The sequence below is a fragment of the Nestor notabilis genome, unplaced genomic scaffold (genome assembly GCF_000696875.1).
Source record: "Nestor notabilis isolate BGI_N333 unplaced genomic scaffold, ASM69687v1 scaffold1135, whole genome shotgun sequence".
Lineage (NCBI taxonomy): Eukaryota > Metazoa > Chordata > Aves > Psittaciformes > Psittacidae > Nestor > Nestor notabilis.
Genome location: NW_009928582.1, coordinates 59,997 through 73,117, shown reverse-complemented (window position 1 = coordinate 73,117; position 13,121 = coordinate 59,997). Strand labels below are relative to the sequence as shown.

General features: G+C 37.4%; 1 protein-coding gene across 1 annotated transcript in view; it reads right to left on the bottom strand.

The window, feature by feature from the left end:
* Positions 1-253: 253 nt before the first annotated feature.
* LOC104405744 (guanylate cyclase soluble subunit alpha-2) overlaps positions 254-13,121 on the bottom strand; it is a gene marked incomplete at its 5' end in the record, with an annotated part of 61,470 nt that continues 48,602 nt past the window's right edge. Inside the window, 2 exons of the mRNA XM_010014547.1 lie at positions 254-1,179; positions 10,189-10,343. Of these exons, the coding sequence (XP_010012849.1) occupies positions 972-1,179; positions 10,189-10,343 (363 nt within the window). The remainder of the gene's footprint in view (positions 1,180-10,188; positions 10,344-13,121) is intronic.

Sequence of the window (13,121 nt, the reverse complement as noted above, 5' to 3'; positions counted from 1 at the left end):
GACTTATACCAAAATTCAGTTTGGCTGATAATTTAGTGGGAAACAAGTCCCACTGAACAGAACTTCTCTGTTTGTCAACACATTGACAAACTTTGTTTGCATTGTCCTGGAAGGTCTGGACATACAGCATTGTAGGACAAATACTGAACATTATTTTATATAAGCAAGACAATGCTCATCTAAAGCTTTAGCACAAACACCAGGTAAAGAGACTTAACAAAGTGGCTTTTTTTGTAAAATACTGGTATTTTTGTTGCCAAAAAAGTCAAAAAATGACTTTTCCCACTTGTATAACAATAAGGTTTGATAGGTAGAATATATGAAATATACAGTAGCTTCTTCGGAAAAGCTATCTAAGCTCACTCAGCTTACAGTATGTGGAATGTAATTATCCAGAAAGTGAAATGTGTATAAAAATAGGTAAAATTACTACAATATTTGTATTGAATTATAATTCCTCCTGACAGGAAGGTTACAACAGGTCTACAGTATATGTATGAAATGTTTGTTCATAAAGTTAAAAAACATCATTACCTTACTGAAGAACACATTAAACATAGGAATGCATAATCAGAACTGACTCTCAATTCTGCTTAGCTGGTGCAAATCTACAGAGAACCATCATCCTTTCTGCACAAAACAAAACCAACCTCTAATTTGAGAGTTGGGATTTTTCTTTGCTTTGTTTTGTTTTGTTTTGTTTATCATTTGCCATAGAGGGGCCAGACTGAAGTTTATGAAAGAAATTCTTCTGGAAGTGGAAGTACATTGTTTAATCTTTTTTTTCCTATCTCCACTGTGTTTACTGACAGCGATCACCCACCTTTTAAATGATTATTGCCTGACATTACATGGAGCTTTCACTGCTTGTTCAGAACACAGCAGTGAAACAGAAAGAACCTCCAACTCCCCTATCATGACCCAGTTCTGGGCTTGTGCTTTTTTGACAAGTCTTTGATCTGCAGCAGGCCTCATAGGCTAGTCTCCCGGAGGAACATGGTGCCAATGTTGTAAGAAACCTTTCTCATTCTGGCAGATGAGATGGAGGGTTTTGGCGGCTTCTGACCACTTCTGACCTCGAGGAAGTAACAGATCCCAGGAATTTCCTTTGGAAAGTTTTCTGGAAGCTCTTCACGGGAACGAGGGATGAAAATAAAATTGTCTTCCTTTTTCAAAAGCCTGGAAAAAACAACCAAACAAAAGGATATAAAACCTGTAAACCATGATAAAGGAATATCTCTCTGGAAGAGACTGATCCTATGCATTCCTAAATAAAATACTTGAAAGTATTATGTTACATCTAAAAAATCCTCAGGATCCTTGGCCGATACATATTAACTTAGCATCATCAACTTCAAGGAGCTTTGTTGACTGAGATCAGCTAAAGATATAGACCAAATAAACACATTCTCTGAAAATCAGTGTCAGGATTCAGAAAGTCATACATCAGAAAGGGAATCAAATTCATAATGATTTTTATCCTTAATGTGTCATTTGGCTCAGTTAAAACACGCCAGTCTGGCTAGATGTGCAGAAATCAACATTTCAGAGTGATGACTATCACCAGGTCTCCTGCTGGAAAGAAGGTATGAAGGTGACAGTCCTTCAGAGCTCTCACAGGGTGGTCACTTTGTGCCCTTCTTGTACTCACTAGTATTGTATTTCCTAAGTTAGGTTCAAACACAGCAAATACAGCTTCAGCAAAACCCAGAATCAAATCTGACACTATTCATCAGAAGTACCCATGGGTTTCATCTGGAACTCCTGGTTGGGGTCAAAAAGGGATACAGGTTCATAGGAGCCTTGAAGCCATCCACCAACCATGCCCACACAAGTGGTACAACATCACAGACCAGAGTATACTGTCTTTTGCCATCTGTTGCCTTCCTTCTTAGTGGACAAATGTGTGTCTGAGTAGATCTGAAAGTTTAAGGCCTTTTTATCAAGTATCTTCCCTGAAACTTGTTGGACTTGTAAAATAAAGAACATAACTCTATACATTTTCTTTTTGTTTCCAGTAAATTGAGTAGGCATATTCAATCCCTTGCAGCATTGAAAAGAGCAGTTTTGAGGTAATGTAAATTCTGAGCACAGTTGGATATATGAAAGTATTCTTCATATTTTCTCTTCCCAAGATATTTATTCTTTCTCTCAATCAATTTGACGATCAAAAACATCAGTGGGAAGATCTTTATTAGCTTCAGTGGATTTTGTAATAGGTTGTTTATTTAATGTCTCAAACAATGACTTCTGGGAAGTAAATGAATGAATGAATCCTGTTGCCAGGCAAATTTTCCAGGATTCTCAGTGCATCTAATGGCACTTCTTTACTGAGTGTTTTTCGTGGGTTTTGGCTGAGACAGTATGTGTGAGCTCATTGAAATATAAAGTCATTTTCTTCCCAGCTTTTAAATAATTTGTTAGTTAGAAATCCAACAATATTTTCACCTTTGAACTTCTGTGGTGGTCTTTGTTTAGCATGCAGTATGAATGTCATAACCTATTTATGATCAAAATACTGTAGTCTTTTCTAAATTGCATGAGAGTTTGTACAGGCCTCTACAGAGAAGCTTCTCTCACTACTTCTCTGCAATACTTGCAGTAAATATTTTGAGTTTTAAAACCATAGGCTTAACAATCTGAAATAACTCAATGATGCTTCCCAAACTAGTTTTCTGCAAGCAACAGTTGAACTCTTACAACTTTCTGAGTTAAATCTGTAAGTTTTTGCTGTAGTCATTCTTCCCCAAACTGACTCTTCAGTATGAGCATCTGGCCTTGCTAAAAATCAATGGTTTCCTTCTCAGAGCCTAATATTAGCTAATTGTAATGATAGTTATACAAGCCTGAAACTGTGAAAAATGGATGTATACTTTGATTCAGTTCAGGGCTGGCACTGAGTTTAGTTGATATTTCACACTATTTTCCTCATGAAACAAAAGGGCAAGATATTAACTAAAGGCCTTACATTCACTTGTTGTGTGAATTGTAACTTGGTTGCAACGAAATTCTCCAGGAGGGATGGGTGAGTAACCACTTAGTCCTCTGGAAATTTCTCTGCTACTGTAGCTTGTGATAGAATCCACATTCCTATATTAGGTATATTGTTTGAATCAGCTTCGCACCATAAGAAATTGTCTAGCCAACCTTTATTGGGATAACAAGCTCCCAAGCAAGCATGACAGGAAACTTTCTTTACCAAATGCTAAAGGAAGCTACTTATTATCATACTCTATCCTACTCTACTAACTTTAGTTCATAGTTTTAAGGGGAAAAAAAGCCCACATTTGCTGTATCTTGTAATATTGCTATTAGAAAGATTTGAATTAAGACAAAAATGGCCTCTTGTTAGCATTCTCCTAAAGAACAGGTTCTTCAGATTCCTTAAATATATTGGTCCTGACACTTGGTTTTCTAGGCTGAGAAAGAGATCATGGTTCAGATTCCTTATAGCTTTGTGTGTACTCTACAGAACGAAGTTATCTGCTAATCCTCAGTGCATAGCAGTGAGGACATTTTTCTGCAGGAACTTTCCCTCCCGTATTTAGGCCAATAGTTAGGTTAAAAAGGAAACAGTAGCAGTGGATGGCCATGGCCCAGATCAACCAACAGCCTTTGCTAAGTTTCTTGTTGTCCTTTTCATGGGTACAAAGAAGCACAGCATAAAGTAATGTCCCCAGATTGTCCCATACATGTAGAGCTTAAGCTGAAGTTACACAACCTCCACAGTTCAGCAATATGCTTATAAAAACTATTCTGAAAATATTCCAAACAATTTATCTCAGCTGTATTTCCTGCATCATTTCTGTGTATTTCCATTAGAGCACTATTGAAAGGATATTCTTATAGTAGGTTATTCATACCTTCAAAATTCTGTGTTCCACTCAAATGGCTGGATATACAATTTACAATTCAGTGCTTAAATTGTGAGGATCAGGATACTTAAGCATTCCTGTAAATTGCCCAGAACTAGGTCTGCTCTCAGCTTGTCTTCTTTGTTGAAGTTTCAGGGGAAGAAGAATTTCTTAAACATTGATTTGTTGTTAACACCTTCCCCTCCTGACCCAAAATCTTCCAGAACTGTTTAAATTCTTTTGTTCATTCCCTTCCCTGTTGCTTTTAGACAAAAAGAGATAGTATCTGAGAATTATCCCACTTCTTTTTTCATTTTCAGTTCATTCATTTAAAAAAAAAAAAAAGTGCCAGTACAGAAACAGAGAATGTGGTTATTTTTTACTGGAAACAAGAACCATTTCAAGGTCAAGAGGTCTGTGTGTGAAGGAAAATTGGGATCATACTTAGTAAGAACCTCAAAGAAGCTTCTAAAAGCTGTAGCTCATTTTTGCATGGGTGAAATGATAAGTAGTTTTATTTCAAACTATTTTGGCTAGAAACAGTCACATCTACAACACTAAGTTCCTACATTCAGAAAACAAACTAATAAAGAGTTGTTACTGAAGAATTATTTATTGCAAGGACATCTATGCTGAATACATGCTTTCCACATGATTCTTGCTCTGTCCATGACCATTGGAAAGCAGTAGAACTCTTTCTCTTTCCATCTCTCAGAGATGTCAGAACTTTGCACTTATCACTGGATGCTGTGAAGATTAAGTAATACTCATACATAAAGAGGATTCTCAGACTCAGTAGAAAGGATGGCTGCAAATATTTTATGATTTTTTTTTTTTGTGAAAGTGGGCTAACTTGCTCCATCTCTTCCCAAACAAGATACAATCACAAATTGGATCTGTTCAAAGGGAGGAGTAAGGCAGTGAGAGGAGCAGACACTTAGCAGCCTGGAGTAGCAACTCTATTGGAAATATGAAAAAGACAGTATATTTTGAGAACTGTATTTTCACTGCTAAAGGAATAAATTATTACCACATGTCCTAAGTCAACTTTAGCACCAGAGGTGAGGAAGCATTCACCAAACTTCAGCATGCTCCAGTACCCTGAGTTACCCCATGAGGGCTTCACAGGATACATTGCTTGAACAGTGTCTGGAAACCTTTGAAGCCTCCTCCCCACTGCTGTGACTAGTGCTTGCTGCACATGGCTAGCACAGGTTGCCACATGTCAGCAAACTCTGCAAATCACTGCAAATGCCATCAGGTTTCTCCAGCTTCAGAAGCCCAGCACACTGCTTAGTTTGGAGTGCTCAGAGGCCTGTCTTTTCTCTTGCCCTTTACACAAGGTTTCTTTTAAAAGCCACCTTCAGGCCATGCAGTCAGGCAAAATCTTTCCGGAATCAATAGACAGTAAGAAGCAAGCAATTGATCCCTGTCGTGATGCAGCCTGTCCTCAGTCTGGCTCCTCCTCTTGCTTGTCAACCCTGCCACTTGCTATCCCCTGACTGTGGGAGCAGTTCAAGAGCATCACCTTCCCCAGAACAAAGTAAAGTATCGCCACCTGTCTGCACAGGTTTCTCCCCTTTGTCTTCCTCAGGCCCTCCACAACATGTACCTTACACCGCAGTTCCTAAGTGCCATAAACTGATACATATATATGTATATAAAATATGTATTATATAATAAACTTCAAAACCATGTGCATATCTAATCAGATATGAGACATGATAATTACAGCATTTGCTGCTTCAATAAACTATGTAACACAAATATTATACTCAAGTAAGGTTTTAACAACAGCCAAATACTTATTCAGCTTTGTGTTGGCATGTACATACATTTATAACCTCTGTATAATGAAGTTCCACATACCCTAAATAACAGTTGAGTTATGATAGGATTTAGCAATTTGCTGAATCTGAGCTAAAAAAGCACCCACTCAGAACTGAACTTCAATGCAAACTTCCTTCAGGAAAATTGTTTTCTACAGACAATTTGAACAATATTTCTTAAAGAAATACAATGCACTTCAATAAAGGAGAATATGCACTGCCTTCCTAAATATAGTATGCACCAAGAAAAGCAAACTGGACAGGTCAATATTCCATAAATATTACCTTTCACTGTGATAGCTATCAACAACAACAAAAAAGTTTCTTTCCACCCAAACTCTTAAAGAACTGTGAAAATTGTAGCTAACCATGTTCACATACACCTATTAATTGGTAAAATTAGGAAAATCTAATGAATGGCTTCCCAGATGGGCTACATGAATCCTGCCTCCTGATGGACTGCTAAGCCCTTCCTCTGTGGCAACAAGCATTGGTCACTTCACCAGCTGGGCATCTGGTTTGACAGCATACACCAGCTCATTTCTTTCCATATGAATTCAAATTATAATTACATGGCATTCATTAGAAAAATTGGTAGGCTGCTCATAAAACACACTGTATAAAGGTGCAAATTTGCTATTGTAATGCCAAAAATCAGTGCACTTCTTTCTAAATCTAGTGGCTTTGAATTTTTCCCTCAGTTTCTATACGAACTAGAAAGATCGGGAGACTGACAAAACCCTGGCTGTGTCTCAATCTCATTAATATCAGATTGCACTTTATATTCTTTTAAACTATAGGAGTTCATATATTGGTGTTTTTCCTTCATACAGATCAATTGTAAGATTATGAAAGGACTAGCCATGATTTTTTTAATGCAATACAGTTGTATATCACATGCAGCTCAGCACGGTCAATGTCTATCACTGACTTTTAATACCTTTAATAAAACTTCTTCCATAACAACATTCTGTGAGATAACAGTTTAAAAACTTATTCAAAATTCTGCAGGTTTTAATCAATTTTAAATGCTGAGGGGCAATTTTGGCGGGTGAACCATCAGTAAATTCACCCAGCTCAATAAGGAGGTATGCTTTGTTGCTTTCTCTCCTAAATCAGATAAGAATGTAGGACACAGGCTGTCCATTGTTGCCTAAGCTCAGGGCCCAGTTTTATTGCCCAGAATATGATAATGGAAAATATCTGCATCCAACACTTGATGCCAGAAGCATCTTCTCCACAAGGGAAATACATGCTGGAAAAGACCAGAGATGGAAAGAAGAAAGAGAGAATTCATTTTGAATACAGTTACTTGACAAATAGCAACAATTATGTTTACCTGCTTTTGATAACTGCTTAGAGATCCCAAGGCATTACATTGTAATACTATTAGGGAAACAGGATGAATGTAGGTATATTATATTAATATCTGATGAACATCATTATTTAGGCTGAAATAAATAACTTTAAAATATTTAATCTCTCTTCTGTGCTAAAGAAGAGTCTCATAAATCTCACTGTCCTTACTTCTTGAGTACAGAAAATAGTGTAATTCTATTAAATTCAAATTAATTAAATAAACCTTGAGCTGGATATGACGGTTTGCTAAAGGAACAAAAAATGTTTTATTCTTCTGCTATTCCTTCCCAGCCACACGTTTAAACTGGGACCAGTCTGAGATCCTCCACTCCCTCTCCAGTTTCTACATGTTTCAGTGGAAGTTTTACCAATGCAATTTCATTGCTTTCATTTTACGATGCTCAGTGATTCAAAGCAACTGGGGCTCTGTAATCCTTCAATCAAAAGACCTGTCTGAGTCAAGAGAACAAGATATTTTGAACCCAAGTCAGCTCTTAGGCCCAACAACTTCAAAGGCCACCTCTGTAAAAGGTGCTGTTTCACACCGCAGAGCTCTGCCCAGGCAGGTGTAACTAGAGTAAGGCTGCCCCAGGTTCACTGCTGCTGCTAAGCAACACCAAATCTTATAATTTTAGACTCTGATTCTCACATAGGCTGATTATGGGCTCACAGGGAAGTGTCTGAAACCAGTAATAGGCATTCTGAAGTGTTTTTATAATTTGAATGCTGATGATGCTTTATAATGCATAATCCGTACTGTAAAATGAAAGCTGATAAGTATTAGACATGTTCCCAGTATCTGCACGCATTGTAAGCACAAAACTTTATATCACAATTTTCATCAGGGGGCATGGTAGACACAAACACATAATGATAAATGCCAATAGATAATTGAAAATTCTGTTATTTCCATACTGATTGCAGAATTATCTACTTTGGAAAACACTGCTTCTTAGATAATAAAAATCTTAACTGAGTACACAGGAGCACAGTATGATCAAATAGAAGCATTTGGTGGAATATAAGGTCAACTATAAACAGTTTGCAATGAATCACACAGCAAATTATACACTCCTGCAAATTATATTTTAAAAAAAGTTATATACAGATGCATGAGATCCCTACTTGTTTATTTAGATAGTACGTTATGTTCAAACCCCCTAAATCACCTTCAGAAGCCCTGAATAATACTGCACAATAGAGCGTTTTGTAATTCTCTCCTGACTACATCAGCATGTCAGCAGTGCTGTTTCTCGACTTCTTCCCTGTCTGTTCTTATGCTTTCAGCCATGCCAGGAGGTATGGTTTGAAACAGCCTTCCTAAATCTCCCTATGCACATTTATTTTATTTTCACATATAAATTTTGAAGCATGTAAAATAAATATGTCCCTTGCTTTTTCATCACTACTTTTAGCCATTTGCAAAATCATAGAATGGTTTGGGTTGGAAGAGACCTTAAAAGATCATCTAGTTCCAGCCCCCCTGCCACAGGCAGGGACACCTTACACTAGACCAGGTTGCTCAAAGACCAGTCCAACCTGGCCTTAAACACTGCCAGGGATGGGGCAGCCACAACTTCCTGTGCCAGTGTCTCTTCGCCCTCATGGTAAAGAATTTCTTCTCTATATCTAATCTAAACTATTCTCTTTCAGTTTAAAGCCATTCCTCCTTGTCTTGTCACTACATGCTCTTGTAAAAAGTCCATCTCAGGATTTCTTGTAGGCCCCTTTGGGCACTGGAAGCTGCTCTAAGGTCTCCCTAGAGCCTTCTCTTCTACAGGCTGAACAAGCCCAGCTCTCAGCCTGTTTCCAAAGGAGAGGTGCTCCAGCCCTCTGAGCATCTTCATGGCTTCTTTGGACTTGTTCCAACAGGCCCGTGTCTTATGCTGGGGGCACCAGAGCTGGATGCAGGACTGCAGGTTGGATCACAAGAGCAGAGTAAAGGAGGAGAATCACCTCCCTCGATCTGCCCAGGACTAGGCTGGGTCTGTGTTTCTCTTGCGTGCTAACAGACAACTGTATGAACCTCTTTCTGCCCACTTTATGATTCAGTTTTACTGCCTCTTGTTTAATCAGCTATACTTGTTCCTTTCTGTAAATCTGATCTCAAGTGAAAGGCCTTTTCAGAAGAATGTAATTCTATTCACTAATTTTAGTTACTTTTAACTTCAATTTCTGACTGATTTATATTTCAGCATATCAGATGCTTCCATTCTTGGATGAAGAAATTCCATTTAAAATTTCAATTTACATAGAAAGGTATGGGGAAAAAATAAATACTGAGATTCACAGTTCTGTGAAAGAAAAAAAGTGGAAAGAGGTATTGTCTGAGCAATTGAATACAGATTAACACAGAGAAACCGTCCCAACACCTGAACAAAACCGCACATCAGAAAATTACTTCAGATACAGAACACTGGAAAAAACAGTAAGATTGAGATCTCCTGCCAAAAAAGTGAGTAAATCAGTAGCAATGCAAGCAGCAGAAATTCTAATAGTCAAGCTGTCAAATTTGAACAATAAGGAACACCTTTTTTTAATTTAGGAGGTGTTCCTCATAACCAGATTTAATCAAGCCTTCTCTGTATTTGCATAATTTCTTCAAAGAGCTAGGGATTGTGTTTTGCCATTTTCAGTCTTTTTTTCTACATTAAAAACATGCTTCTTTCAAGTGTCTCTTTACAGTGCTAAATAAGAAATTTTGTCTGCAAGAATGCATAAAAACTCTGAAAGCTTGGCTTCACTGGCAAAAGTAAAGACTTTCTTCTGAGCCCATGGGAATATGCTTCCTTCCATGAACTATGCCTAGCAAGTGGAACCCAAATCCTTAGCCTAAAGCTGTAATAGTGCATAAAATTACAGTGCTTTGGGAGACATCTCCCACTTCTTCTGTTACATGTTATTTTAGGCAGGAATGGTTGGCCTTCCTGATATGTTTCCTTGCCTTCACTGCCTGACTTCTTCGAGCACTCTGATGAAAACCTTCAAATAAAAGACTTACAGCCCCATGCAACACCTCTTTCCCGTTGTCCTGGTGCCCTGACAACTTTCTATTGAATTTCATGTGTTGAGGACAGAGAAAGTTACAAGATCAAATTCAAAACAGGCTGAAACAAAAAGTGTATGTAAAGGTTAAGAGGACTTACTGGTATGTTGTTGGACTGACATTGATGCGGCGTGGATGACTTCCTGACTCAAACTTGCTTGCAAGGGTGACGTTGTTCCCAAAAAGACAGTAACGTGGCATTCTTACACCAACAACACCAGCCAGCACTGATCCTGAGTGAATGCCTATCCTCATCTGGAAAAACATGAGATCCACATCAGTCTGTCTCTCTTGTGCTGCTCAGGGCAATGTGATTAGCACTTATTGACAAGCCAGTCACAGCAACCCTTTCAAAGAAATAATAAACTGAAGAAGAAAGAGTGAAGGGGAAGAAAACAGGGTCTCCCATTCCTCTGGCTTAAATCACATGAAGTCAAAAGAAGAACAAAACATGGTTATCTTTTCACTAAAACTATTTCTTCTTCTGTGCACATTTGCTGGAGACAAGCAAAACAGGAATCATAAACAGAATAAGATGGGATCACCAAGAGTTACTGCAATATAATCCATCTAATTACAGAAATAGATACATTATAGGGGGGCATTTTTGCCACCTCTTCTAACACAGGCTTTAAAGTAAGACACAAATTTTCTCAAAATGGCAGAAAGAAACGTTAGTGAATTGATATGGTACATTTATCTTCTTCATATTTCTTTTCTTCCAAATTCCTCAAGGTCTAATGCCTTTCTCACTTTGTCAGACTGAGATACTGCCATGATAAAGATGCTGAAGATTAGGGCACCAGTCGTTTTTTCTTAATAATTGTATCGCCCTCAAAATAAGGAGAAATAGATCCCCAGCAAATTAAAAAACCCAAAAAATTATAAAAATGTGACTATTCTAGGAATCATCCCCTGTAACTGTCTGAGATGTGGTGATTACATTGATCTGTAAAGCCTGGAGTCAGCATCCAATTTTCTTTCAGAGTGAATAACCAAACACAGAATTGTTCTGTGTACATTTTAGCAATCAACTGTGTTTGCCAAGAAAATAATTTTTACAAATAGGAAAGTCTTTTTTTCTTGTTAACTTTCTAACATTAAAAAAATGAAAAGAAGATATTTATACCTTCTGAGGATATTCTTACTCATAGCAACTGGACTGCTGCAAAACATGAAATAATGTAAAGAAAATAAATAGCAGCTACTAAAACAGAGGGTCTGAAGGGGTCTGAAATGAGTGACTTAACTAATACTGTACTCAATATTGTCATTTGACTTAATTCACAGTTATTGCACTGTGCTTTTGCCTTTCAATCCCCATTTTTTTAATAACACAACACATACTTATTGAAATACATTTTTTTTTTAAGTTAAGACAAATGCCAGCATTTGATAACCTTGGTGTCCATAAAGTCCTACAAACATGTGGGACTGCGCATCGTTTCACTTACCATGTGTTCAAGGTTTTTATCATGCAGCTAAGCACCCTTTTCATTTTGCTCTTCTCTTATATGTCACAATGGGTATAACATTATATCTGCTATATGCTAAGCCCATGTGTAATGTAAGAACATGTTCTGCATTCAGTGTGGTACTATTTACAATATACTCACAGGCAACATAAAACACTCAATCTTCACAAAAATGCTGTTAATTACAGACTAGATTTTTTTAATTTATTTTTTCTTTTTCTTTTCTTTTTTTTTTTAATTTGTGAATAAATAACATCTGAATTTAATTGGACTTTCAAACCTTTACTACAGTTTGGAAGGCAGCTACTGAAATCTTTCAAATACTCTATCCTATTGGACTGCGAAGAACTCACAAACTTGCTTTGGCTGTGAGCATCTGTGCAAATCCCTCAAACCTACATTATTTTGGTCATGTTTTGGGGCATGAAGATTTCCTGCTTTTGCCATAATGTACATTTACACTCCGTTGTCCATTTCCAGTGAAAAAGGTGTTCCTGCAGTCAAGAAGTGATCAAGCAGCCCTTCTGCAAATTAGTGAGGTCAGTACCTGCCCTCAGCAAAAGATTACAAACAGAAGGTCTTGCTCACAGGAAAGCAAGTATGCTGTCAGCTTTTGGTAAATAATGAAGAACTTATTTACAACACCCCATTTTTGTAAGATGGAAGAACAATCAGTTATTTTGTACACAATTTTAAGAACAGAGTTATGCTACATATTTGTTCCACTACTACTGCACATTTATTTAGGAATAGTAATCACTTAAAAAATCACTTGCTGTGACCTCTTCTAGGGTACATTCAACCACATGTGAAGGCCAGACTGAAACTGTAAAAAAAAGCACTAGCATTGTTTTGCTTTTGGAAAGTGAAAATGAGACTATACATTAGAGTGGAAGGAAAATCTGCTAAATCTGAAAAAAATGTACTATGAAAATAAAATGTACTTTTGCCATATATGCAGTGAAAAGTAAAGTTGTTGCTTGTTTTTTCTGCTTTCACTCCTGAAGTGCTTCTTTGTAAGTGTCTACAGAGTTTTTTATCATTCAGTGTTTCAGTGACAGAGGACTTTCAAGGACTTCCAAGGACTTCCAAGTCCGTGAGTTTTTCCAAATTCTCTGTAGCAAAAGTTTAGGCTCTCTTGAAGAACTCAAACCCTACTCACACAGTAAATACTTTCAAGATCTTTTCTCATGATTGTCTTAAAAAGACACTGGGAAAATGATCTTTGTGGTTAAGACTTTTCAGGATATGCCAAGCAGACCAAGGGATTACACTGTCAGACTTGCTGAAAAAAAAATACAAGCTGATTTACCACCCTAACAGAAAATATTTTCCTTTGCAAGTTCAGGTGAATGAAGCTAAAGCCATGCCAGGTGCCATGGAAAAACTGAGGCTGGGTGCAAAAATAAATGAGTATTTAAAATTTCATTCAGGAGTACATAGAATCATAGGATCAACTAGGTTGGAAAAGGCCTTTAAGGTCATCAAGTCCAACCATATACATACATTAGGTCTTTTGTGAACTGAGTGACTTTCAGTAGGGTTGAGACAGCTTTTC